Raw genomic sequence first — 26,153 nt, 5'->3', positions numbered from 1 at the left:
CGGCTCCCGGCCACTCGGCCCGAGGCCCGGGACCTCCCCGGCCGGCCCCCGCCCCGCGCCCGCCCTCCGCTCCGCAGTTCCTTTCCGCCGCCTCAACCGACCCGCCCGTCTGTCTTTGCAGTCCGGCCGGCGGGGGCCGCACACTTGGCTCGGGCCGTGGGATCGGTGAGTGCCACCCCGCAGCCGGGCCCGAAGGAACCGGGGAGGCCGGTGGGCCCCCGCGGCGCTGGAGAAGGGGGCGCCCCTCTTTTCCCCTTTCCAAAGCGCGGGCTTCACTTCGCCCTTTCCTTTTTGATCCTCTCGTATCCCAGGAGGAAGCCCGGCTCTCTGCCTTTTGCTTCAGGACGCGGACCCTCCGGGGTCACTCCTCACCGTTGCCGGCAGGGGGCGGCCCGGAGTGCAGGGAGTCCCCACTCCCGCTGCGCGCCTCTCCCCGCCCCGGGACTTGCTGGGGGGCCCCGGGAGGCGTGCAGGCAGCTGCGCCCTTGGCTGGGGGTCACGTCCACCTTCCCGAGAAGGACGGACTGTCCCCGTGCTCAGTGTTTCCGGAGCGGCATCCCAGCCCTGGTCCTGGCGGCAGCTCGCCGGGACCTGGAGTGCCCGGTTCCCGCCGGGAAGCTGCGGGCGGGGCCGGCCGGGCGCCCGGGACCCTTACCCTGCCAGTCTCGTCTGCCCGGAGGCTGGGGGAGGGGGCGGGGGGGCGGAGAGGAGCTGATAACCTGGTTGCCACTTGCCTTGCCCTGCCTAGGGGCTTTCGTCTATTCATTCCTGTCTCCCTCCTGCCCACAGTGGTCACGCCCTTTTCAGAAATTCTCGGCTGGTAATCGCGAAGCCGACACGGAACAAGAGCTGGGGGAACCTGGAGAAAACCGCTTCTATCTGACTTGATTCTGGCAGGAAGTGCGCTCCGTATCGTAATAACCAACATTTGCCAAGCCCTCTCTCAGGTACTATCTCGTTGATCCTTAACTCGGCCTTGTGAGGTCTGGATATTAGTAGTCCTTTTTGCAAAGAAAGAAACGGAATAAGGCTTAGAGAGGTCCTGTGAACAGCATTTTTAAGGGGTTGTGGGCTCTGGATTCTAACTACACAACCTGGTGTATTCCCCTCTGATCCCCTCTCTTAAGATGAGTTTTCCATTGAGGGCACTTCGTTGGCCTTGAGTCTCCGGAGCCCTCTGCACAGCTGTCGCCTGGGTGGGGTACAGTCTGTGTCCAGAGTGAATGTGTCCACCACCGTCTTGATGCCCTCTTCTGCCTACATTGTCCTTTTTCCAGTTTTCTTGGAGGTCCCCCTTTCCTGAGTTCTTTCAAAGGCTCAATGTATTGAGAGACTCAAGAAACTTTCCTCCAAGGTCCGTCCATTACCAGCGCCCCTCATCCTCATCCCTCCTTGCTGGGGAGGTGTGGGGCCTGGGAAATTCTAAGAACCACTCACAGTTTTTCAGAGATTGGCCCAAACCTAGCCTCACAACACCCCCTCTCTCGGATGGATTCTCCTCCAAAACCTTGGCCTTCTTAAAGCTGACACTGAACTGTTCCACCTGATCAGTGCTCCCGAATGGATCATACATCCTTCTTACTAACAATATTTCTCCTCTAAATGAATATTCAGATTTGGACTCTGTGGAGTGCTTTCACCTGATTGACCTTCACAGCCGCTCCCTGCAAAGTAGCTTTTATTATCTCCATTTTCCAGATGAGGAGTGACGGTGGGCAGGGAAGGTGAGGTGGCTGATCTGGTGAAAGACTGAGCTATGGTTTCTGTCCCACACAACTGCTTTCCTGGAATATCAAGAATTGACTCCAGCCTTCCTGCCTCACTGAATACTGGCTGTACTAAGATGGAATATTTCTATGTGCCCGAGAGGCTTCTCTGCCTTCCAGTGTCCTCACCCTCCGTGGCACACCGACCCAGAAGATTTGCAGCCCCACCCCAAACCCTGTATTGAAACTGGCCCTGAAGGAGCCCCAGGAGGCTCTGGAGGCTCTTGTAAAAGTTTCCTTCGTTCCCTAATTGGCAGGGGGCAGGACAGATTCTTCCTCTCTGCCCAGGCTCGCCCTGGGTCTCATTTTGGTTCCTGGTGCTTGGTGGGAGGAGCAGGACTGAGTCACCTTGGAGAAACCCTCATTACCTGTATGCGGCCCTTATCTTCTCTCATCTACCACAGGCTCTGGGCTGACTCGTCTCAGAGATTCCTTGGGAGCTGAGCCCTTCGCAGGATCCATGCCCCAGCCTGTGCCCCCATGATCAGGTGGATAGCATTTCTCGTGCCCACGACCCAGAATCCTGGCTGACCACACTGAAGCAGGATGCTCCAGCAGGTAAAGTCCTCACCCTAAGATAACCCAGACCCTCAAGTACCTAAGGCAGCTCCGCCTCTTTCGTTTACCCGAATGATGCTTCCACTGCCCTGACCTGAAAGGAAGGGAAAGACCCCTTTCAAGGCCTTTCTTCTTTTCTCTCTTCAGATAATCACTTCAGTGCTTTTTGTCTGTTGCTGAGAAGCTCTTCCTGATACCTAATTAGAATCTCTCCTGTTGTGCTTTTTAGCTCTTTTCCCTGGGATGGGTACAAGCTGGGTGAGGGAATCCTTGGGGTGTTTTGGTGACCTTACAAGCCTGAACCTGTGAGGGAGTCCTGAGAGATGCTCCTCACAGCCTCAATTGTAAAGACAAGTTGGAAGCCTGGGGCTTCCAAGAGGAGGTGTTCTTTAAAGCTGAGCCTTAAAGAAGTAAGAGTTGGGACTTCCTTGGCAGTCCAGTGGTTAAGACTGCACTCCCATCACAAAGGGCACTGGTTCAACCCCTGTTTGGGGAACTCAGATCCTGCACGCCACGTGGCTCAGCCAAAAAAAGAAAAGTAGGAATTAAGTCAAGTGGAGAAGGAAAGTAAGCAGTCCAGGCAAAGAGTCAGCCTGTGCAGAAATGTGGGAGAAGATGACCTATGTGGAAATAGACAAGAATTCTGATGAATGGATCACAGGGAACATGGGGGTTGCTAATGGGATGTGAAAGCCGCCCTTTACTGCGGGCCTCTGCTGCTAACGGCTCCTATGGCCCCGGGCCTGCAGGATTCCAAATCACCCTTCCCTGTGGAACCCATCTCCTCCCCATATCAGCCTTCACTTGCAGCTCTTGGTCCAGAGAGAATGCCAGATATTAGCTGAATTTTTTAATTTACTGAGTGTTGCCATTGGGCCACTCCAGTATTCTTGCCTGGAGAATCCCATGGACAGAGGAGCCTAGTGGGGTACAGTCCATGGGGTCGCACAGAGTCAAACACGACTCAAGCAACTTAGCAGCAGCTGCAGCAGCCATTGGGCCAAGGCAGATATTTAAGATGATTCCTGGACTAGTGGAGTCCCAGGCAAGTAAGGCAGGATAACTGAATGTGAGGTCAGCCAGCCTCAGAGGAACCCTGGTAGACTCTGTTGCTTGACCTCTTGATCCTTTGGCTCGTGAAATGGGCTTGAAGGCCAGAGAGAAGCAGGCAGGACAGCTACCTGCTCCAGGCTTTTTTTTGGCAGAGGGAAGTTTTTTATTGTCCATCTTTGACTTCTTTCTCATTTAGAAAACAGTAATGTTTATCAGGGCTTCCCTTGTTGGCTCAGCAGTAAAGAATCCACCTGTAATGCAGGAGATGACAGTTCAATCCCTGGGTTGGGAAGATCCCCTGGAGAAGGAAATGGCAACCTACTCTAGTATTCTTGCCTGGAAAATCCTATGAACAGAGGAAGGCTGCAGTCTGTGGGGTCACAAAAGAGTCAGACATGACTTAGCAACTAAACAACCATGTTTATCCTAACTGTACTAGCAGCTGCTCCGTGTTGCACTCTTGCTGTATATAAGCACTATACTAAGCATTTTACACATATAATTTTGTTTAGTACTTGAGAAGAATACAGTATTACATATCCAATGCCGTTATATCCCCATTTTGAAGATAAGGCTCAGAGCAGTTAGGTGACTTATTCAAGGTCACGTTCATTACAATGATGTGGGAAATATAGATAAGCAAAAAGAACATTACAATTACCCATAATTGTACTGCCCATAGATAACTGACATTTTAAAGATTATCCTAGATTTTTCTCCCTAAAATTTTTTAAAACATATAAAGATATCATTCTCTTTGTAACCTGCTTTATTCAATTGTAAGGAGGTACTATAATTTAAGCTACTATTTGGACACTTGGGTTTTCTTGTTTGTTTGTTTTGCAACTGTAAATGTTTCTATATACACAGAACATTCTTATGGCCTTTACATAGTATCATGTTCTAGAAGAAGAATTGCAGGGTAGTTTTAAGGCCCTTGGTATGAAAAGTGAAAGAAAGTGAAGTCGCTCAGTCGTGTCCGACTCTTTGCGACCCCATGGACTGTAGCCTACCAGGTTCCTCCGTCCATGAGATATTTCAGGCAAGAATACTGGAGTGGGTTGCCATTTCCTTCTCCAGGAGATCTTCCCGACCCAGAGATTGAACCCAGATCTCCCACACTATAGGCAGATGCTTTACCGTCTGAGCCACCAGTATATTATTGCCAAATTAGAAGAGCTACTTTTTAACAGAATAATAATAGCAAACTTTTGGTGGCAGAAACCAAATGTTTTTTCTAAATACTTTATGTGCTTGTTAGTATCTATGAGATCTGCCACTACTACCAGTTCTATTTTACAGATGAGGAACACTGAGGTGCAAACAGACGGAGAAACTTACATAAGATTCTGTAACTAGGACGTGGTGGAATCAGGATTCAAACCCAGGCAATCTAGCTTTCAAGTCCAACTCAAGAACCATGATACTCAGCTGCCTGTCTGGTTGGATCTGATCTGTTCATAAATTATGGCTGGGTGTGAGTGATTTCCTTTTTCCACTAGGGTAGAGGGATTTGCATGGACACAGTCATGCTCTGACCTCAGCAGTTAATCCTGGAGATAAGAGTCTGCCTTGTGCATGCATTGTGGTGGGCCTAAGTTCAGAGAACAGGCAGCATCTTTGGAAGGAAACTTATCACTGGGCCTCTCAAATGACACTTGCCACTTTTGTTGGAGATTTTTGAACTCTAAGGTTCACTGGTCTCATTAGAAACCCACCCATAGGAACTTCTGTGGTGGTCTGGTGGTTAAGAATCCACCTGCAGGGGACATGGGTTTGATCCCATAAGGTCCAGGAAGATCCCATATTGCCACGGGCGACTAAGCACTTGAGCTGCAACTGCTGAAGACCGCTTGCCCTAGAGTCCATGCTTGGCAACAAGAGAAGCCGCTGAAAGGAGAAGCCTGTGCACCCCAGCTAGAGAGTAGCCCCTGCTCGCCACAACTAGAGAAAGCCCATGCACAGCAGTGAAGATCCAGCACACCCAAATAAATAAATAAAAATTTTGAAAAAAGAAACCCACACATGTTACATCACAGACCCTGTCCTCCTAAAGCAGATTTCAGCCAGGTTACTGCCTGCTCTGCACACCTTCCCTGCAGCCCCCTGGGAGAAGGGAGGGGAAGTGGGATCACAGGAGGAAAGTGGGGACAAGTTATGTAAAGCTTTGGTATCAGGGATGGGCAAGGGCAAGGCAAAAACGACCTCTTCCCCCGGTGCTTGTTCTTGACCTCATCTGACTCCTGAGCCAGGCCTGCTGTCAAGTAGACCAGGGCAGCAGGAGCTCATTAATTAGCCAGGCTAAATTCAGTCCCAAGAGGCAGGTGATGAAGGCATGGTACTACCTCACAGCTGATTTTTCACCTCAAGCTGATATCGTCTCCTTCAAAAAAGGCCCAAACCCTGGTTCTTTCCCTTCGCAGTACCCCCCACCTCAGGCCTCACCCCCGCCAACCCAGTAAGGCCGGGCACTGACTCACCTGAAAGCTGGAGCGCGTGGCAGAGAAGGGAGTGCATTTATTGATTTCCTGAGTTCATGCTTCCCTGATGGCTCAGCGGGTAAAGAATGCTCCTGCAGTGCTGGAGACACTGGGAATGAGAGTTTGATCCCTGGGTCGGGAAGATGCCCTGGAGGAGGGCATGGCACCCCGCTCCAGTACTCTTGCCTGGAGAACCGCATGGACAGAGGAGCCTGGCGGGCTACAGCCCTATGGGATCACGAAGAGTCAGATGACTGAAGCAACTGACACTTCCACTTTGAGTTCATTCTCTGTGCCAGGCTTCAAGGGCTTTGCTTTTCTCCCAACATTTATTTATTTGGCTGCATCAGGCCTTAGTCGCTGCACGCAGGGTGTTCACTGCGTCGTCCGGTATCTTTCCTTGCGGCACGGAATCTCCGGTTGTGGCACGCAGCTGCAACGCTTGGGCTCTCCAGGTGTGGCCCACTGCATCCAGAGCACACAGGTTCAGTAGTTGTGGCATACGGGCCTGGTTGCTCCGCAGCAACGTGGGATCTTAGTTCCTCGACCAGGACCTGAACTCTCATCCCCAGTGCTGCAAGGCAGATTCTTAACCACTGCTTCACCAGGGAGGTCCCCAACTACATGCTTTCCATAGCTCTTTCTTGTTTTTCTTCCAGACAACCCTGTGAGTGGATTCTGTTTTCCTTTATTTACAAATAAAGAAGCTTATGCAGGCTCACAGTTCTAGTGAATGGCAGAGGTACAATTTAAACAATCAGACGTGCTCCAGAGGCCGGTTTTCTGTCTCCTGTACAAGACCTCACCCTGACGGAGCTGCCAGCCAGTCTGAGTCCCAGCACTTCTGGTCCTGTTTTTCCCTCCCAGGTTAATGGCCACGGTTCAGGCTCTGAAGCCCACGGCAGGGAGTCCCTCAGGGAAGACCTGCAGGAGTTCCTGGGCGGGGAGGCCCCGCTGCAGCAGCTCGATGACCTCACCAAGGTGAATCCTGTGACGCCGGAGACAGGTATGCCCACCCCACCCTCCCCAGAGGGGTGCGCCTTCTCCCAGAGGGTATTCAGCTCCGCTGTCTCGGGCCAGACAGGAAGGTAGACAGCCAGCTGGACTGCTCCGGACCTCCGCCTGACGGCTGCCCCCAAGCTCCCCAGTACAGGCTTTGCTCCAGATGTGGGGTTCATCTTAATTAGATCTATCTCGTACCTGCTCATCAGGGAGCAGTTGGGATCTCTTGGCTAATTGCAGAGGGAAGTCTGGTATGTGGGGTGTTGGTCTGTACGTGCGGCTGTGTCTCCATCTGAGCCAGAGTCTGCTAACGGCACCCCTGCCTCAGTTCTGAGGTGTCTGCAGGCCCGGTACATGGCCGACACGTTCTACACCAACGCTGGCTGCACCCTGGTGGCTCTGAACCCCTTCAAGCCCGTCCCTCAGCTCTACTCGCCCGAGCTGATGCGAGAGTACCACGCTGCTTCTCAGCCCCAGGTGAGACCCCCCACTTCCCAGGGAATCGGGGCTCCCCCTCCTCCCTGTGGGCACCTGGCAGCTTCCCTGTCCTTATCCATGTCTTCATCAGCCATGCTGTCATTCAGAGTCTGCTAGGGCCGTGACCTGCCCACCAGAAGCTCACAGAAGTTTGGACACATGCCAGGAGGTGCAAAATGAGAGATAAATCAATGTTTGCTTAACTGATTTTGGAACCTAAAATAGGGACATGGACAGATTTTATTTTTTCTTGTTTGTGAATTTATTAGTAGGAAAGAATTTCCCAAGGCACATTTGTGTATTTTAAAACTACTTTTTGGGGAAAAGAATAAAATTACGTTTGGTAAGGATTGCCTTCGAAAATTCAGCACATGTTCGTCTCCACTGATTGGGATGAGGGGTCACTTCTTACGCAAATGGGGGTGAAGCTGGTACAGGCAGGGAACAGACCAGTTGATGTTAACATGCAGGGAGAAGCCAGAGCAAACTTGACAGCAGAAGTGGGGTGTTGGGGAGAGAAGCACAGGTGAGGGTATAAGGTGAGGTCCTCCGGGGCTGTTGTCAGAGGGTCTGTGCCACAGCTGAGAGAGTCCACAGAGCTGCGTCATCACGGTGGGAGTGGGGCTGTGAACGGAGCCCGCCGTGGGGATGAAGTTGGGAGAGTTGGGTTAAGGAAGGTAAGACCAGCGGCTGAATGGTTGGAGGCTTTGTAACTGTCCAGGTGAGAAGTGGGTGGGGTGAGGGCCTAGAGAGAGAGAGAGATGGTTCTGACAGCTTCCAGAACGATGCCCCCTCCCTTCAGAAAGCTGTAGGCAAGCGGTCATTGCTGGCAGAGCCTCACTGGGTCTGCGTGGACTAACCCGGCTCATCCAGGGTTCTCTGGCCTGAGAGCCTGTCTTACTGACTGCCTCCTCAGAGGCAGAGCCATGTGATGGTCCCCTCTGTTTCCTCAGTGCCCAGCTTGATGCCCAGCACACTGAGGACAATTAATCCTTGTTGATGGAAAGGAGAACAGTGACATGGGAATCCAAATCACACAGCTGCCTTTCTTTGCTCAGTGGCCTTGAGAAGGTTATTTAACCCATATGAACCTCAGATTTCTCACCTATAAAACAGGGTTACTTCTTAGGCAATAACTGGTAAGAAAGTTCTTGCAAATTGCAATAGCATAAAATAAAAAAGGTAGCAGAATAAAACTATTGACATAAGATAAGATGGGAGGATAACGTGTTAATGTCATAGACTGGTCAAGGCCAGCACTGCTTCCAAACTGAGAGAAATGAAGGGGTCACGCGTGTAGCCGGGCCTCACGTTGTTACCCAGGAAGTTTTTCTAGAGGAAGCCTCCACCGCTGCTGTGGACAGGCTCCCCATCGCAGCCATCGCTGGATCAACCACTCCTCGCAGACAGGGGTTTGCTCCTATGACCTTTCGCCCCTTGATGTTTCAGACACTGAAGCCCCACATCTTCACTGTGGGTGAACAGACCTACAGGAATGTCAAGAGCCTGATTGAGCCAATCAACCAGTCTGTTGTTGTCAGTGGAGAGAGTGGTGCTGGAAAGGTAGGAGGGCCTCCTTCCCACCCTGTCAGCTTCATGACTGGCTGGACGGGCAGAGAGGCTGGGGTGGGGCTCCGGGGAATGTCACTTGGGGAATCTGGCATGCAGCGCTGGGTGGGACCTGGGCAGGAAGTCAGGAGCCAGGGGTTCTAGGCATGCTCTTCCACCAGCTCTGCCCTGACCCGAGGGGAGAGTCTTTCCTCCCTGAGTCTTCATGTCCTCATCGGAGGACTCTCCCAGCTCTGACAGCCATTGGAAACAGAAGTCAGCAGTTGGGGGTTCTAGCATAGCGTTGGAGAGCACATCAGAACAGTATTTAGCTCTTGCAGACCTCAGTTCTTTCGCGTGTAAAATGGCAAGGAGGGAGGACTGGCACGAAACTCACGGGGCAATTCTGTGCACGTAAGGCGCTTGGTGGCATGCTCGGCACATGGCAGCACTCCTCCAAGGTCGATGGGGTTCCAGTAAGGAAGCAGCCCGCCTGCGTCTCTGGGTCGCCCTTGATGGCAGGGGAGGTGCGTGGGGCCGGCTGCGGGGAAGGACAGTCTCCTGTGTGGTCATGCGGTCCCCAGGCGGCACAGTCGGTCCAGGTGACATGGAACATTGTGCATGGATGGGTGAGGAGTCATGCAGCTGTCAGAGGCCTGCTGGCCGGGCCTCACCCCCTTCTTCTCACGCCTCACCAGCCACCCCACCCTTTCCTCCACGTTACCTTCTCAGGGGATTCTTTGGACCGTAAACCCACTCTCTACAGTCACCCATGAAAGCATTGCCAAGCGCCGAGGCAGGTTCTAGGCCCTGGGCTAGCCAGTGAGGAGTGGCAAGGGGAGAAACAGAGACAGCCCAGTTGGTAAAGAATCCGCCTGCAATGCAGGAGACCCCATTTCAATTCCTGGGTTGGGAAGGGCCACTGGAGAAGGGATAGGCTACCCACTCCAGTATTCTTGGGCTTCCCTTGTGGCTCAGCTGGTAAAGAATCTGCCTGCAGTGCGGGAGACCTGGGTTCGAACCCTGGGTTGGAAAGATCCCCTGGAGAAGGGAAAGGCTACCCACTCCAGTATTCTGGCCTGGAGAATGCCATGGACTGTATAGTCCATGGGGTCACAAGGAGTCAGACACGACTTAGCAACTTTCACAACGATGCTTGGCCCAGTGGGAAAGACAGATGAGGAAGCAGATTAAGACTGCATGCTCTAGGGATGAGGCTAGGACTTGGGTGCAGAGGGGATCTTCGAGAGCTGTGCCGAGGCTGCTGGTGGGGTGGTGATGCTTGGCTCCTGGATGAAGCACATTGTCCTCCAGAATTGCTCTGGGGAGCTGAGGCCGGACCTGGCCCTAGACCCATGCAACCAGAGCTCAAAAACCCTTTATTGAATAGATGCTGTGATCATGGGCTGGGCCTGGTACCTTTTTAAAATTTATTTTTAATAACTAGCAATATAGTTACATAGTTCAAAAACTGAGCAATACTACAGGGCTTCCAAAGATAAACAGCAGCCCTGCCTCGTGTGTCTCAACCCTGTTCCCTGTCTCAGGGGCAACTGCCTTTCCATCTTAGCAGTTTGTTTGGGTATAGTCATCCATGTTTCTAAACGACATGCTTATATAATTAGTTACTGATTTTTCCCTTTTGAACCTTCTCTGTTCACTTCCTACTTTGCCGGTGTAGCCCTGTTATCCTGCCCCCAAATGCATACGTAATTATCTTATGATTTCTAAGGAAGTTAATATGTATAGTGCTGATTTGCAGCTGTGTATGCATTGTTCACAGCCAAGCACTGTAATATGCTATGATTATATTTCCTTTCTTGTATGGTTTTTACTGTCTTCTTAATACCTCCCCCATATTTTCACTTGCATAGTTTTTATATACCTGTTCTTTATTATCAAACTTGTCACCAGAACTGGGAAACACCTGCCCACCTGGCAGGTACATCAGGTGCTTTTTTTCCCCATGGTGATGCCTTAGCTAGCACTCTCACGTCTCCTCCATCCGGACTGGTGGCTGCCAAGCGCTGCTGCTGCTGCTGCTGCTAAGTCAAGCACTACTGGGAAGCTATTTCCCGGGAGCCGTCTGCCTCGCTCTGGGGATCCGGAGTGCCGTCTGTCTTATGGTAAATCCCCTATTGTCGGAGCCCAGTGGCTTCCTCCTCTTGCTTTACTGCCTTGTTTTAGTGAAGCATTTTCTTTAGCAGCGTCTCGATAAAGGTTGGATGAAGGGCATATTTTGAGTTGTCGCACATCTGCAAATGCTTATTGTGTCTTCATTTGACATGTTGGCCGGGTATTCTGATCTCAAGTTGGAAATCATTTTCCTTCTGAATTGAGAAGTTATTTCTTTATATAGTCTTTGAGTGTTGCTGTTAAAAGTCCCAGTCCATAAGTGGCGATTTGTGTTTTCTTTCTAAAAGTTTTTAGGGTCATCTTTTCTATCCATGGCAACCCACTCCAGTACTCTTGCCTGGAAAATCCCATGGACAGAGAAGCCTGGTAAGCTGCAGTCCATGGGGTCGCGAAGAGTCGGACACGACTGAGCGACTTCACTTTCACTTTCTATCCGTAGGTGTTGAAATTCACAGTGACGTGTCTTTTCTCTCTTGCTGTGCTGGATACCTTGTGTAGGTCTTTTTAACCTTGAGACTCACGTCCTTTAGTTTGGGAAAATGCTATATCTAATAATTTAATAATTTACACCCCTTGTTTCATATTAGTAGGGAGTTTGATAAATTGTCTGATATCCTATTTTTCTTACATATTCTTCTATCTCTTAGTATTTTGTCCTGTCTTCTGGGAGATATTCTCTAATTTACCCTTCAGTTCGTTTTAATTTTGAATTTTTATTAAGCATTTTAATTCTAAGAGTTCCTTCTTATTCTCTGAGTATTATTTTCCCCCAGCATCTTGGTCTTATTTCTTCTCTTCTCTTTGAGGATCTTCCATGATTTTTACTTGGCTTCTGCCCTTTTCATTTCTGTTTCCTTCTAGTTCCTTTTTCTCTTTTGTTGTGATATTTTCCATTCACGTAAAATAAGTTTACCAAGTAGTTGATGATCTTTGAATTTCTGTTCATACTTAAAAGTAAAGCCTTAAGCAACTGATTAGAATCTCTTGTTTATGGACAGGATCCCATAAACATAAGAGACTTTGAAAGAGTTTGGAAAGCTGCCTCACCAGGGGTAGCTTTCTAAACCCGTGGGACCTTGAACGTCCATAACTCTTCTCATGAGCTTGTTATCATCTCCAGAAAAGATCTCATCCAATCTCTTTCCTGAGAGGTGGAAACTACAGTTAAATGGAAATGATAAAAACTAAAAACATGAACCACTATCAGCAGATTAGACATGCAGAATACATCAGTGAACTTGAGAGTGGTTCAGTGAAAATCAAAAACAAAGAGGAAACTGAGAAACAAAGAAAAAAAGTGCATTCCGGAGCTTCGGTGCACTGTCAGACGGCTCACCATACTTGTAACTGGTGTCCCAGGAGAAGAGAGAACATGGGTCAGGAGTATTAATAATATCCTAAGAAAATTACCAGAAGATGACAACCCCAGATCCTTGGTCTTAAATGCAATTGAAAGGAGAAATAAAATCAAAATATTTAGTTTGAGATTTGTACGTTCAAGTACACATGGAATTGATATGGACTCTCTTCTGAGCCATAAAACAAATCTCAGTTTGAAAAGATTAAGATATAAACTGTGTTCTAAATACCCTTTCTGTCAAAGAAGTAATCACAATGGATGTTTGAAAACACTTTGAACTGAATGAAAAGGAAAGTCCAACATATCAAAATCTGTGCTCTCAAAAAAAAGCAGTACCTGGAGGGAAATTTGTTGTAGCTTGTGTTAGAGAACATGCTTGTGTTAGTAAAGAATAAAATCATTGATCTGAGCTTCTACCTTAAACTAAGGGAAAAAGAATAAAGTAAACCCAGAGCAAGCAGACAAGGAGAAGGCAATGGCACCCCACTCCAGTACTCTTGCCTGGAAAATCCCATGGATGGAGGAGCCAAGGTACGCTACAGTCCATGAGGTCGCACAGGGTCGGACACGACTGAAGCAACTTCCCTTTCACTTTCGCTCTTGTGCATTGGAGAGGGAAATGGCAACCCACTCCAGTGTTCTTGCCTGGAGAATCCCAGAGACAGAGGAGCCTGGTGGGCTGCCATCTGTGGGGTCGCATAGGGTCGGACATGACTGAAGTGACTTAGCAGCAGCAGAGTAAGCAGAAGAAGGAAATAAAGAGAAAAAAATAAAAACAGGACTTCCCTGGTGGTTCAGTGGTTAAGAATCCTCCTGCCAGTGCAGGAGACACAAACAAGTTCTGTTCCTGATCCAGGAAGATCCCACATGCCTCAGATCAACTAAGTCCCTGCACCGCAACTATTGAGCCTGTGCCCTGGAGCCCAGGAGCTGCAGCTGCTGAGCCCACATGCCATAACAGCCAAAGCCCTCATACCCTGGAGCCCATGTTCCTCAATAGAAGTCACCACAATGAGAAGCCTGCGCACCACAGCTGGTAGCCCCCACTTGCCACACCTAGAGAAAAGCCCACACAGCCACCAAGATCCGGCACAGCAAAAAATAAATAGTTTCTGTTCAGTCGCTAAGTCGTGTCCAACTCTCTGTGACCCCACGAACTGCAGGTCACCAGGCTCCCTGTTGTTTGCTATCTTCTGGGGCTTGCCCAAACTCATGTCCTTCGAGTCAGTGATGCCATACAACCATCTCATTCCTGTTGTCGCCTTCTCCTCCTGTCCTCAATCTTTCCCAGCATCAGGGTCTTTTCCAGTGAGTCTGCTCTTTACATCAAGTGGCCAAAGTATTGGGGCTTCAGGTTCAGCATCAGTCCTTCCAATGAATATTCAGGGTTGATTTCCTTTAGGATGGATTGGTTTGATCTCCTTGCAGTCCAAGGGACTCTCAAGGGTCTTCTCCAGCACCACAATTTGAAAGTATCAGTTCTTTGGTTTTCAGCCTTCTTTATGGTCCAACTCGCACATCTGCACACAACTACGGGAAAAACCATAGCTTTGACTATTCAGACCTTTGTCAGCAAAGTGGTGTCCATAGTTCTTAAATAGATAAATATTTTAAAAAAGAAACATTAGAAACATAAAAGTATAATAAGTGAAATCAATGGCTGTTTTTTTTTTAAAGATAAATAAAATCAATAACCCTCATCAGACTTTTCTATTGGTCGTGAGGCACAGCTTGTAGGATCTTAGTTCCCCTACCAGGGATGGAACCTGAACCCCCTTCAGTGTAAGCACAGAGTCCTCATCACTGGACTGCCAGGGAGGCCCCCCTCTAACCAGACTTAAAGAGAGAAAGGGACAAATTACAAATGTCAGAAATGAAAGAATAAGCATAACTAAAGATCCCACGGATGAGATTTTTTCATTAACTTTATTTCAAGTGTTTAAGACTCTGATGCTGGGAAAGGTTGCGGGCAGGAGGAGAAGGGGGCAACAGAGAATGAGATAGTTGGATGGCCTCACCAACTCAATGGACATGAGTTTGACGAAAGTCTGGGAGATAGTGAAGGACCAGGAAGCCTGGCGTGCTGCAGTCGCTGGAGTCATGAAGAGTCAGACGCAACTTAGCCACTGAACAACAACCAAGTATTTCAGCAATTAATGTTACCAGTTCTATACAGATTGTTCTAGAAAATAGAGAGGGAACACCTTCCACCTCAGAGCGAGACCTAAAAAAATATATGCTAAAAGAGCAGCCAAAAAAAAACCCCAGAACAAAGCTACAACTAAAAACTTAGATATAGAGCAGTGACGAGATCCAGAGTCAGTACATAGAAATCTCTTGTGGTTCTCTGTCCTCACAATGAACAAATGGGAATTAAAATGTAAATAGACCTCATCTCAGCTGATTATAAAAACAGTGGGAATTTTACAATTAGATTGCTTGAGTATAAATCAGAGGCCTATCACTTACTGAATATGTCATCTTCAATAAAATTTAGGTTTTTCTGATGCCCGAGTTTCATTGTTTTGAAAGCAGATAGTATATAATTGTGCCTGCATCTATAGGGTTGGTGAAAACATACGCAGCTCAGTAGCCTGCTCAGGTCGGTGTGGGTCTCCGTTGTGGCTTGCAGGCTTTCTCTAGTCGTGTCCTGCGGGCTTCTCTAGTTGCAGAGCGGAGGCTCTAGAGCACGCAGGCTCAGTAGTTGCCACTTCCTGGATTCTCCAGTTGCATCTCTTGGGCTTAGTTGCCCCACGGCACATGGGGTCTTCATTCCTCAACCAGGAATCGAAACCTTATCCCCTGCCTTGGAAAGCAGATTCTTAACTGCCGGACCACCAGAGAAATTCCTCGCCACCGCCCCCCAGTTCTTAAATGCATCCTCAGGAGCTAGGGGAAGCAGAAGTAAGTGTCCCCTTCGCACAGGTGAGGGACATAGTTGAATTCAGCTTTCAACCCTTTGATCAGCAACATGGATGGCGGACAAGAGGGCGGTCACGGGCCCCAGTCCCCCTGGCAGGCTCGCACGTGGACGGGAACGTGGGCACAGCTCCCACAGGGCCGTTTCTGCCTCATTCAGACGTGGACATCCCGCTGCCTGATGAAGTTCTACGCCGTGGTGGCCGCCTCACCCACGTCCTGGGAAAGCCACAAGGTTGCCGAGAGGATCGAACAGCGCATCTTGAACTCCAACCCTGTCATGGAAGCTTTTGGTAAGCCCAGTGTCCTCCGCACAGCTCCTCCGCCCCATCTCCTCTGGAATTTACCACCTTCCGGGCAGGGGAGCCATGCTTTGAGACCCCCTCTTTGCGGGATGGAGAATGACTTATCATTTACTGCCTTGGATCCCCAAACACACCTCCTGGGTACCCGTAGCCTCCTTCCAGCGGTGGTATAGCATCACTCTGTCATCCTCTCCGTCTCGCCCAGGCAGATGGAGCAGAGGTGCGGGAGAGGCTCCCCCAGTCCATGTCCCGTCCTTCTGAACAGCTTCCTGGTGGTTCAGAGAAGGGACATGTCTGAGGATGCACAGCAGTCGTGTCCACGGTGGCACTCTAGATGTTGCACCTTACTGTCTGCCTCCATAGTAACCACTTGCTTTTTAAGGGGGGTGGGGGGCATACGGGTCTTTGCTGCTGCAGACGGGCCTTCTCTTGTTGTGGTAAGCGGAGGCTACTCTCCAGTTGCCACGCACAGGCCTCTCATTATAGACTTCTCTTGAGGAGCACGGGCTCCAGGCAAGCAGGCTTCAGTAGTTGTGGCACGTGGGCTTAGCTGCCCCAAGACACATGGAATCTTCCTGGACCAGGGATCGAAAACCTGTGTCTCCTGCATTAGCAGGGGTATTTTTAACCCCTGGACCACCAGGGAAGTCCTGACATCTTGTTTTTGATCCTTTGCCTTCAAACAAAAATCCCTGACTGCCTAGATTGGCTCTTCCCACTTTGCCAGGAAGTTCTAACCCAACTGAGTCACACTTGCTAAAAGCCCAAGTGCCCAGTCCCTAGCCCTGTCCCCTGTGACCCAGAAGCCAGTAGAGGGGCCTGTAGGTAGACCTGCGGCCACCTTAGCCCGTGGGGCCTCTGAACAGAAGCTGTGGTCCATAGGGAACGCATGCACACTGAGGAACAACAACAGCAGCCGCTTCGGGAAGTTCATCCAGCTCCAGCTGAACGGGTAATCTCTGCGGCCGCCCTGGCTGTTTGGGGGCAGGGCGGGCTGGAGACAGTGCCCAGCCTGGGCCGCCACCACGGGCAGAACCCTGCCGCTCCTGGCAGGTTCGTATGTGGGATGAGTGAACCTGAACGTACACTTTGAACCTGGGGAACTATAGCTGCTCCAGCCCGAGGGACTCAGGGACAGTGTGCCTGTCCTGACACATGCGTTCTGGCTTCTGCCCTTCTCAGAGACTTCTAGTTAAAACTGTCACCTCTTGGCCGCATCTCTGAGCCTGAGGCTGGGGCTTCTGTTCCTGCCTTGGGCTGGGGCAAAGTGAGGCCCCGAGGCCTGGGCCCTGTCCCTGCGCTGGTTGGAGGGGACTGTCCCTGCCCTTCCCCGCCCCGCCCCCACACCCACCCCCACCCCCAGGACCTGCTGAGTGGTCCTCCCGAGTCCTCATGACCCCCACTGCTTAAGTGGAAGAGCTGGGGCGAGGCTGCAGCCTGGCACACAATAAGTACCCAATAAATGGCTCTGGAATGAACAGGCCACTAACAGGCTCAAACCTGCTTGTGCCTAGGGCCCAGCAGATGACGGGAGCTGCAGTTCAGACCTACCTCCTGGAGAAAACTCGAGTGGCCTGCCAGGCCCCCAGCGAGAGGAACTTCCACATCTTCTACCAGGTGGGTCCCAGGTGGGGCCCACAGCTGCCCAGGTGCAGGGCGGAGAAGGGTCTGCCTCTCAGCCTACCCGCCCCGCCACCCGCCTTGCTTCCTGCCTCCCCTCCGCCCGGCTTTCAGCACTGCTGCCCCACTTACTCCCACAAACCTCACGTCACACTCGCGCCGCGCCCTGCCCTCGGCTCCCGGGGCAGTCTCGGCCTGGGGGTGCGCTCGCCTTCTCTTCCCGTCAGAGGGTCCTTGAGTCTGGGCCTGTCTCCACATGGGAAACGCTCACCTTCAGACAAAGGGCTGTCCTGCAACGGCAGCTGCCTCCACCAACCAAACAAGGCTTTCCCTAAATCGTGCCCCCTCCATCAAACTGGGGGTCCCCCGAGGCATGGACAGTGTCTCCCTGCTCTCAGATCGGGACCGGGGGCTCCCCAGACGGGCTTAGGCTTTCCTCCTCATGCTGCAGGCCCCCTCAGTGAGTGGGGTTTTTTGGCACCGAGTGGAGATGCCCAGAACTGTCTGCCACTGCTTTCGCGCCCCTGCCCGCCCATGGCTCCCTACAGGGGCCTCTGGGTCTTGTGGTGTGGCTGCTGCTCCTCTCCACCCTCCCCCCTGCCCACCCAAGCCCATGCAGGCCTGGGGGTCCCGGGTACCCCTGGCTCAGCCGCCCACCCCCACCCCCACAGATCTACAAAGGAGCCCACGCGGAGGAGAGGGTCCGGTGGCACCTCCCCGAGGGAGCCGCCTTCTCCTGGCTGCCCCACCCAGAGAGGACCTTGGAAGGTAGGGGGAACCTTGCCCGGCGCCCTGGGCCAGCCCAGCAGCACCCACGCATCCCCCCAGGGCCCGCCGCCCCCGCTGACCTCGGGTCCTGATGCGGGGCTGTGGCTCGGATTCCTTTACAGAGGATTGTTTCGAGGTGACCAGGGAGGCCATGCTTCATTTGGGCATCGATGTCCCCACCCAGAACAACATCTTTCAGGTCAGAGGAAAAGCCACACCACTCACGTGTGGTGGCGGTGACGGGCAGCCCCCTTCGTAGGGCACTTCTCTCAACTCAGGAGTCTCTTTCCCTGAGGGTCTAGGACTCTAGGCTCCGATGGCACGATCGCCAAGGAGGCGACCACCTCTCTGTGCAGCGGAGCCTGGAGACAGGGTGTCAGGGTGGACAGGGGCAGAGCATAGAGTGCTGCAGGAGAGACTGGCACGGTGATCCCGGAGGTCAGAGGGAAAGCGCCCGGATCCGTTGTCCTGTTAGAGCAGAGCAAACAATGCTGCCACGTTTGTCTAGCGTGTTAAAACTTTTAAACCGTCACTCTTAGCTCACTTGTCTTTTCAGCAGTTCCATGGGTATGGAGATTATTCCCATTCCGTGGTTGAGACCTGCCCAAAGCCAGACAGCACTCGGTGGTACAAATAGTTTGTTGGAGACGTGCTGGTTCCAACTTCCCACCTCCTTCTCCTTCCTCCTGGGACTCAGTGCTGGCCCAGTCACCCCCACTGGCGGCCTCCGTCTGCAGGTGGTGACCCCTGCAGAGCAGCAGGGTGAAGTGTGGCCTCCGTCTCCACGTGGGGGCTGCTCAGGCAGGGGAGGGGGTTCACAGCCAGTACGGGCAGCTTGGCCAGAGGGACAGCACGGGGGACAAGCCCAGGGCAAGTGGACCACTCAGGAGTCTGGCCAGGAGTGTGAGCTTGAGGGCAGCGTGAGCCCCGGCCTGTCCACAGCATCCATCAGCACAGTGGCCTCCTCCTGCGGTGCTTGTGGCCTGGAGGCTGGTAGCATATGGAACCACCCTTTCTGGGACCAGACAGGGATGCGGGGAGAGGCCATGCTCTACCAGTGCCCGGTCCAAGGGTTTCCAAGTTGTTGGACCCGGGGATCCTCTTCCTTCAGCCCCCAGGGGCTCCCCAGAGTGGATCGCTGAGTGCAAAGGCAAGGGAGTACCCACTGTACAGAGACCAAGATCACAGCTCCTTCCCTGGGCTGGGCTGGGCTGGGCTATCGGAACCCAACAGTGTCAGGAAAGGGCCAAAAGGCATCAGAGCCAAGCCCCCAGCAACCACACAGAAGTAGTCTGGACCACAGGAAACAGTCTGCTCCTGGAACGGGAGACAGAGGGACAGACTGGATGACATGGCACTCCCACTGGCTGCCCGGGGAGGGATCGGAAGTCAGATTGCCTGGGTTGTCATCCTGGGTTCCTTCTCCTTTACCAAGTGTGGGCTTTACCCTCTGTTTGTCTCATCTCTGTCGTGGGCATCACCACAGCACGTGCCTCACTGGCTACACGAGATGGTGTGTGTCACTTGTGCAGGGCCCCGCCTTGCCGAGTCCCGGAGTAAGTGGGCAGCCACTGAGAGCTGCTGCCACTCTGCTCTCGTGATTCTGCTCGGCAGGAGAGAGACCCTGCCCGGCTGGGCTCCAGCCCTTGAAGGTGCCCACTGGGTGTCCTCTCCTGCCCTCTCAGGCCCTGGCTGGACTGCTGCACCTTGGCAACACCCAGTTTGCTGACTCGGGGAACGAAGCCCAGCCCTGCCCGCTGGTGGACGATGCTCAGTGTGAGGGCGAGGATGGGGAGCCTTGGTCACACCGCCCAGGAGCGAGGCAGGCCCTGCCCGGAGGAGGGCCAGCGTGTGGTGGGATCGGGTGCAAGGAGGCCAGAGGGTGCAGTTTGGGATCTGTGCTCCTGAAGCCATCGGCTGTAGGGCCCTGCCCTAGAGGGGTTCCTCCTCACCCCATCTCTGCTGAGGCAGACAGCTTCCTCTGCATCTTACAGATGAGAAGAAGAGAGCTGGAGCGGGTGGGGGTGGGTGGGTTATGCAGTGCTTTATCCCACTCCTGGCCGTGTGGACCGGGACACAGCAGTCCTGGGTTCAAGTCCTGCCCCTGCCCCTGCTGAGTCTCTTCCCTCCCTGTTCCTGAGTTTGCTCTGCCCCATTGAGGAGGTCACAGCTCCACCCGGCTGACTTCATGGGGCCTTGTGCAGAGGGCTGTTTGGACAGAGGGTATTTGTGCCTCCCAGGCTCTGTTGGGACGTCGGCCTTGCTGCTGGGGCTCCCAGAAGATCATCTGCTGGAGACACTGCGGATTCGAATCATCCGGGCGGGCAGGGGCCAGCAGGTGTTCCAGAAGCCCTGCTCCCAGGCTGAGTGTGACACCCGCAGAGACTGTCTGGCCAAACTGGTCTATGCACGGTGAGCGCTCTGGGCCCTGCCTCCTCCCAGATGCCCCCAGTCTGGAGTTGGACCAGACGGAAGCAGATGGGTTCCCTGCCCGTTTCCCAGCCCCAGGGGGACAGCAGGGAGTGGCTGCTGGGCTTCCCTAAGCAAAGCCCTTGGTTCGATTCCGGAGGGCTCTGCGTGGGGAAGTGGCCACAGCATGGCCTAGATCCAGAACATTTTTCGAGGACAGGAGCCTGCCTTCACCTTGGCGATGGGTGAAGAAGGCCCACCTGGCTGGCCACTGGCAAGGCCGGCCCAGAGGTGACGTGAGGTCCTCCCAGGTCCAGGCACAGACCTGTGGGTGAATAGGCTCCTGGGTCCCTGCCCTCGTGCTCTCTGTAACCACCTGGGGTTTTGATAGCTGCTGGTAGAGCCGGGAGTTTAGCCCGTGCACGGCCTTGAGCAGCACTGCAGGGAGTGGAGCCCAGAACGGGGAAGGTGGGGGTCTTGGCCTTTCCCTGTTGGTTCTGTGGGCATCTCCACCCTCCGGCCATGCGCATGGGGGCGTTTCTCACCCTGGGCTCTCAGACCCTTCAGGATGCTCCTGAGGGTATCTGGGGCCTGGGATTCTCTGAAATTATGAAACAGAACACCTCTGTGTGTGCGTGTACACACATGCGCGTGCTTGAGCAGCTGGAGGGAAGGTCCCGTTGCTTTCATGAGCTTCTCAAGAGCTAAGAGCCTTACCAGCACCGCTGAGGGAGTCAGAACCTCTGAGGGAAGGTGGCTTAGGGCCCCTGGGCCCAGACTAAACCCAGTTAGCAAGGGATTCCATTCTCACTCCCTTGAAGCAAATTTCAGGTCAGAATTTCAGGACAAAGATTTTTAAAGGTTTTGTATCAGATAACTGCAAAATGGGTAGATAAAGTTGATGGCCACAGACACAGTGACCCTCTAACCATGGATCGTTTTACAGCAAACAGGTCCTTGTATCACTAGGTCTCTTGTTTTTACTACCTCACATGGATATTTGAAGCCCTTATTTCAAAAATAGAAACCGTTTAAAACTTTGCAGAGCAGTTACTTAAAGCGTGAGGAAGAAAACCCTTGCATCATGTCGTACGTGTCACCACGTTGTACGGCACCCATTCCATCACCTCAGGGGCAATGGTTGCAGAGTGCAGGGTGGCACTGTCCAGCTGGGGTGACGGGGTGCCCTCACACAGGACAGAGTAGGGGGATGTCAGGGGGCCTTGAGCTCTGGCCTCCACTGGCCACAGTTTGCAGGGGAGTCCAGTGAACTCAGTCCTTTATAATCCCACCCAGGCCTGCCCCTCCACCCCTTCTTGTCAAGACGGCAGCCGGGTGTCAGGCCAGTGACTGAGGCGCACCCACACCGTCCAGCCCCAGCATTCCACAGCAGACCTTGTAGAGTCACTTTCTGACCACTGCAGTGAAGCGAGTCACACAAATTTATTGGTTTCTTGGTACACAGATAAGATGTATTTACACTATATGGTAGTCTGTTAGGTGTGCAATAGCTTTATGTCTAAAAGGACAATGTATAATAATTTTAAAATAGCACTGTTAGAAAAGTGGCACAATAGGCTTGTTCGATGTTGGGTTGGCACAGACTTTCAGTCTGTAAAACAGGCAGTAAAGGGAAGCTTACTGTGATGTGCCTGCAGCTGGTCCCCTGCTCACTCTTGCTGTGGACCAGCCAGGCCTTCGTGTGCCTGGGAGCACACATGACCCCAGCCTGCAGGTGTAGTGGGCTGGGACAGGATGGGCGGGGAACCAGCGGAGAGGGTTTAGCCCTTGACCTTTCAGGCTCAGAAGACAGGCCCTCCATCTGAGGGGTGGTACCCAGGCTGGAAGGGCAGTTCTGCCACCCTTCCGGCTCAGCCAGACCCCTCTCACCCAAGCCCACTCCCCCCACACACACACCAACAGGCTATTTGACTGGCTGGTCTCAGTGATCAACAGCAGCATCTGTGCCACCCCCAACTCCTGGACCAGTTTCATAGGTAGGTCGGGGGGCCCCAGACAGAGAGCAGAGCCTGGGTCTCCTGGGGGCCTCCAGGCAACTCCTGCACCCATCCCCTCCCACTCCACCAGTGTGGGCCAATGTCCCTTTCTCTGGTCCCCGTGTCTGGGCCATCCCTAGCTCTCCAGGCAGGCTCAGCTGGTGCCCAGGCCACGAGGGCCCCTTCACCCCCTGGAGACCCAGCTCCAGTCTCAGGAGAGTAGTGAGGAGCAGCGAACGGGCTCGAAAGGCCTCAGGGGGAATTTAAGAACATCTTTGGAACCTGGGTGGGACAGTCAGGTAGGGGAGGAAGCAAAGCTCAGAGGCATCAGTAACGTTGGCTTACAGAACGGCGAGCACCCACTGAGCAGCCGTGACCCAGGCTGTCCAGACTGGGTGGGACACGGGGTCCCTGGGGCCTGGTTCCCTAACACCTCCTTCGGCCTCTTCCTGCTGAGTTCTGAGGGGCAGGAGGTGGTGATGGGAACCGCCTCCCTCCTTGGGGTGGGGCATAGTGCCCACTCGGCTTCATCCTCAGGCTGCCAAGGGTGAGACTTCACCCCAGGCCCCTGTAGCCCCACAGTAACCCCCCGTGGGTGCCCCCCGGCCCCCAGGCCTGCTGGACGTGTACGGGTTTGAGTCGTTCCCCAGCAACAGCCTGGAGCAGCTCTGCATCAACTACGCCAATGAGAAGCTGCAGCAGCACTTCGTGGCTCACTATCTCCGGGCCCAGCAGGTGTGTGGTGGGGCAGCCCTGCGTCCTTGCCCTCTCCCTAGGCCCCAGCCCTGTCCTGGGTGCTGCTGGGTGCCTTCAGTTCCTTCTGTGAGTGCTGAGGTCAACAGGGGGTGACCCCCCCAGAGCTCAGACCCCGACTGCCCTCCGCCCCCAGGAGGAGTACGCAGTCGAGGGCCTGGAGTGGTCGTTTGTCAGCTACCAGGACAACCAGCCCTGCTTGGATCTCATCGAAGGGAGCCCCATCAGCATCTGCTCCCTCATAAACGAGGTGGGAGGGTCGCCGGCATGCAGAACCCCCGCCCCGGGTGGGGCTTTGGGCTTTTCCCAGGACCTCGAGGCCCACCCTGTACCTCTTTCTCTCTGTCTGCTTAGTGGGTTCGCCTGCCCTGTGAGCCCTTTGTCGCAGGGGCGCCGTGATGCTCCCATGGGTGGGTTCCCGTGCCCCTCTGCCCTGCGGCTGACTGCCCGCCCCACACAGGAGTGCCGCCTTAATCGGCCAAGCAGCGCAGCCCAGCTCCAGACACGCATCGAGAGCGCCCTGACCGGCCACCCCCGCCTGGGCCACGATAGACTGAGCCGGGAGCCCAGCTTCATTGTGCTGCATTATGCGGGGCCCGTGCAGTACCGCACTGCGGGCCTGGTGGAGAAGAACAAGGTGAGGGCCAGGCCATGCCCGGGGTCGCCTGTGAATCCAGACACGGCGTCGCTGCACGTGTGTGGCAGCATCTGCTGTGTTCCCGGCCCTCCCGCACATCTTCTCGGGGTCCAGGGTCACCTGTTGGGCCCACCTTTCTGAGGTTTCTGCTACTCCGGCACGACCTGCCCAGAAACAACCCACCTCACACCGCGTCTCCTGGCCTCTAGGCTCAGATGTGGCCCGGCCCTCCTCCCGGGGCCCCAGTGAGCAGGGCCGGCAGCTCCCCCTAATGCCCCTGCCCGCCTGCTGCCCTGTCCTTTCCCCACAGGACCCCATCCCCCCCGAGCTGACCAGGCTCCTGCAGCAGTCCCAGGACCGCCTGCTCAAGGCGCTGTTTCCTGCCGACCCTGAAGACAAGTCCCAGGAGGAGCCCTCTGGCCAGAACCGGGCCCCTGTGTTGACCGTGGTGTCCAAGTTCAAGGTGGGTCCGGCGGTGTCGACTCTACGTGCTCACTCACGAGTGTCCGGCGTTTACCGAGCACCTCTTGGGACTGGGGCTGTGCGCCTGGAGCACGGAAGAGGCCCGTAGCCGTGATCCTGATCTGCGGCAGAGATGGGAACCTGACAGATGGACTGGGGGTCTGTAGTTGATGTGACAGGAAGCCTCGGGCCCAAGGGCGGCAGTGCCTCTCGCCCCCCGCCGATAGAGTGATCACAGAAGAGCAGTGGCTGCTGATCCTCCCTGGCGGCCCGCTGCCGGCTCCCTCGCTGCCAGACAGACTGTCCTCAGGGCGTGTGCTGCTCTCAGCCCTGCCCCTCAGCCCGCCCCCACCCTGCCCTCCTCTCAGCTCTGTCACCCCCACCCTCGTGCCGCCCCTCTGGGTTTACTCCTTGCCCTGCTTCTGACCGTTTTCATCACCTCCAGGGTCAGAGAGACACCTCCCTGAGGGCCTGCCCCATGTCTGCGAGGCCCTGCGCTGTGGGATGACGGCGGACAGCTGTGTAGTAGCCCCAGCACACAGGACGGGCTTAGTTATGACAGGAGTCGCCCGAATGAATGGCAGGGGTTCTGAGACGGTTCCCTTCTGGGAAGATTGCCCTGGTTGGTGTAGGGGGAGCCTGAGACCAGATGCAGACAGATGGACCAGGTGGAGGGTCACAGGTTAAGGGTCCCTGGTGGCATGCTCTGGGTATACCCAGTGACGGCCACCGGGAGTCACCCCGGGGCGTGTGAGGGTCCTGGTCTCGGGGTCACCCAGCAGGGGACCCCGCAGCCTGAGCCACAGTCTCTCCTCTGCAGGCCTCCCTGGAGCAGCTCCTGCAGGTCCTACACGGCACCACACCCCACTACATTCGCTGCATCAAGCCCAACAGCCAGGCCCAGGCGCAGACATTCCACCCAGAGGAGGTATCACACTGGGCTGGAGCTGCTTCGTGGAGGGTCCCTTGGGCCGAGATGCTGGAGGGGTGAGATGGGACTTCCGCCCCAGATGGAGTGGCGTGAGGAAGGGCTTCTCTCCCGAGCTCTGGCAGGACAGTCGTGTGCGCTGTGTGGTCCGTGCTCTGCACAGTGGCCCAGCCACAGGAGGCGAGTAGGGGCTACAGTGCCTCTCGCTGTCTGCTTGCCAAGCCGCGCGCCCTGAAGGACAGGCGGCCCAGAGGGATGGGTGTCTCCTGTGATTGCTGACTCTGCATCACCTTACAGACCGCACAGGGCTGGCTCTGATGAGGGTGTAGTTCCTGAAGCTTTCTCAGAAGCGCTCTGGGCCAGCAGCTGCCCTTTGCCCTGCGGAGGGATGTGGGTGAGGTGTGAGGGCTGGACGGTGTTGCAGTGGGTCCCACAGTCACATGGTTGATGTGGCCTTAGGGTCCATGGCCAGGATCACTGCTCTATGGTAAAGACCTTGGTTGGGTCCCAGAAGCATCTTCACGGTATAACCTCCCCCGCCCCTCAGCTGTGATGCACTGTGTTGTCTGCAGAATATAAAATAAAAACTAGGAACTGGATCGGGCTGCATTGTGAAGCACAGTTGGAAGCAGTAGGACGGCCAGCACCGGCCTCGGCTGTACCAGAAGCCAGGCTTCACATAAAGGGATCTGGGGCCACTGGGACCCCTTCTAGCAGGGAGAGTCTCTCCAGGTCCCTTGATTGCTTGCTGTCCTGAAGAGTGTCCGCCCTCAGGGGAGCCCGCAGGTCCCTACCAGCGGGGCCACTGACGGCATGGCCCCTGCTGCCCATGCCATCTCCCGCCACAGGTGCTGAGCCAGCTGGAGGCCTGTGGCCTCGTGGAGACCATCCACATCAGTGCCGCCGGCTTCCCCATCCGGTGAGTGGGTTGGTCTGTCTGTCCGGCACAGGGGTGGGGCGGAGCCAGGGTGGCGC

General features: G+C 54.1%; 1 protein-coding gene across 2 annotated transcripts in view; it reads left to right on the top strand.

Moving 5' to 3' along the window:
* The first annotated feature begins 45 nt into the window (after window positions 1–45).
* MYO19 (myosin XIX) overlaps window positions 46–26,153 on the top strand; it is a 33,245-nt gene continuing 7,137 nt past the window's right edge. The window contains exons 1-20 of one of the 2 annotated variants that reach the window (XM_055400306.2): window positions 46–165; window positions 790–947; window positions 2,171–2,324; window positions 6,725–6,863; window positions 7,188–7,336; window positions 8,786–8,899; window positions 15,460–15,592; window positions 16,487–16,556; window positions 17,119–17,221; window positions 17,896–17,992; window positions 18,115–18,191; window positions 19,678–19,768; window positions 20,233–20,404; window positions 22,325–22,398; window positions 23,012–23,133; window positions 23,288–23,401; window positions 23,612–23,788; window positions 24,099–24,251; window positions 25,071–25,178; window positions 26,027–26,097. In XM_055400306.2, the coding sequence (XP_055256281.2) occupies window positions 2,313–2,324; window positions 6,725–6,863; window positions 7,188–7,336; window positions 8,786–8,899; window positions 15,460–15,592; window positions 16,487–16,556; window positions 17,119–17,221; window positions 17,896–17,992; window positions 18,115–18,191; window positions 19,678–19,768; window positions 20,233–20,404; window positions 22,325–22,398; window positions 23,012–23,133; window positions 23,288–23,401; window positions 23,612–23,788; window positions 24,099–24,251; window positions 25,071–25,178; window positions 26,027–26,097 (1,976 nt within the window). In that variant the 5' untranslated portion in view covers window positions 46–165; window positions 790–947; window positions 2,171–2,312. The remainder of the gene's footprint in view (window positions 166–789; window positions 948–2,170; window positions 2,325–6,724; window positions 6,864–7,187; window positions 7,337–8,785; window positions 8,900–15,459; window positions 15,593–16,486; window positions 16,557–17,118; window positions 17,222–17,895; window positions 17,993–18,114; window positions 18,192–19,677; window positions 19,769–20,232; window positions 20,405–22,324; window positions 22,399–23,011; window positions 23,134–23,287; window positions 23,402–23,611; window positions 23,789–24,098; window positions 24,252–25,070; window positions 25,179–26,026; window positions 26,098–26,153) is intronic. The other variant, XM_055400300.2, reaches the window with a different exon arrangement.

The sequence above is a fragment of the Moschus berezovskii genome, chromosome 20 (genome assembly GCF_049115385.1).
Source record: "Moschus berezovskii isolate FMDL1 chromosome 20, NW_MosBer_1.0, whole genome shotgun sequence".
In the NCBI taxonomy this organism is placed as follows: Eukaryota; Metazoa; Chordata; class Mammalia; order Artiodactyla; family Moschidae; genus Moschus; species Moschus berezovskii.
Note: the sequence above shows the minus strand (reverse complement) of the source record. Positions and strands in the feature narration are given on the sequence as shown.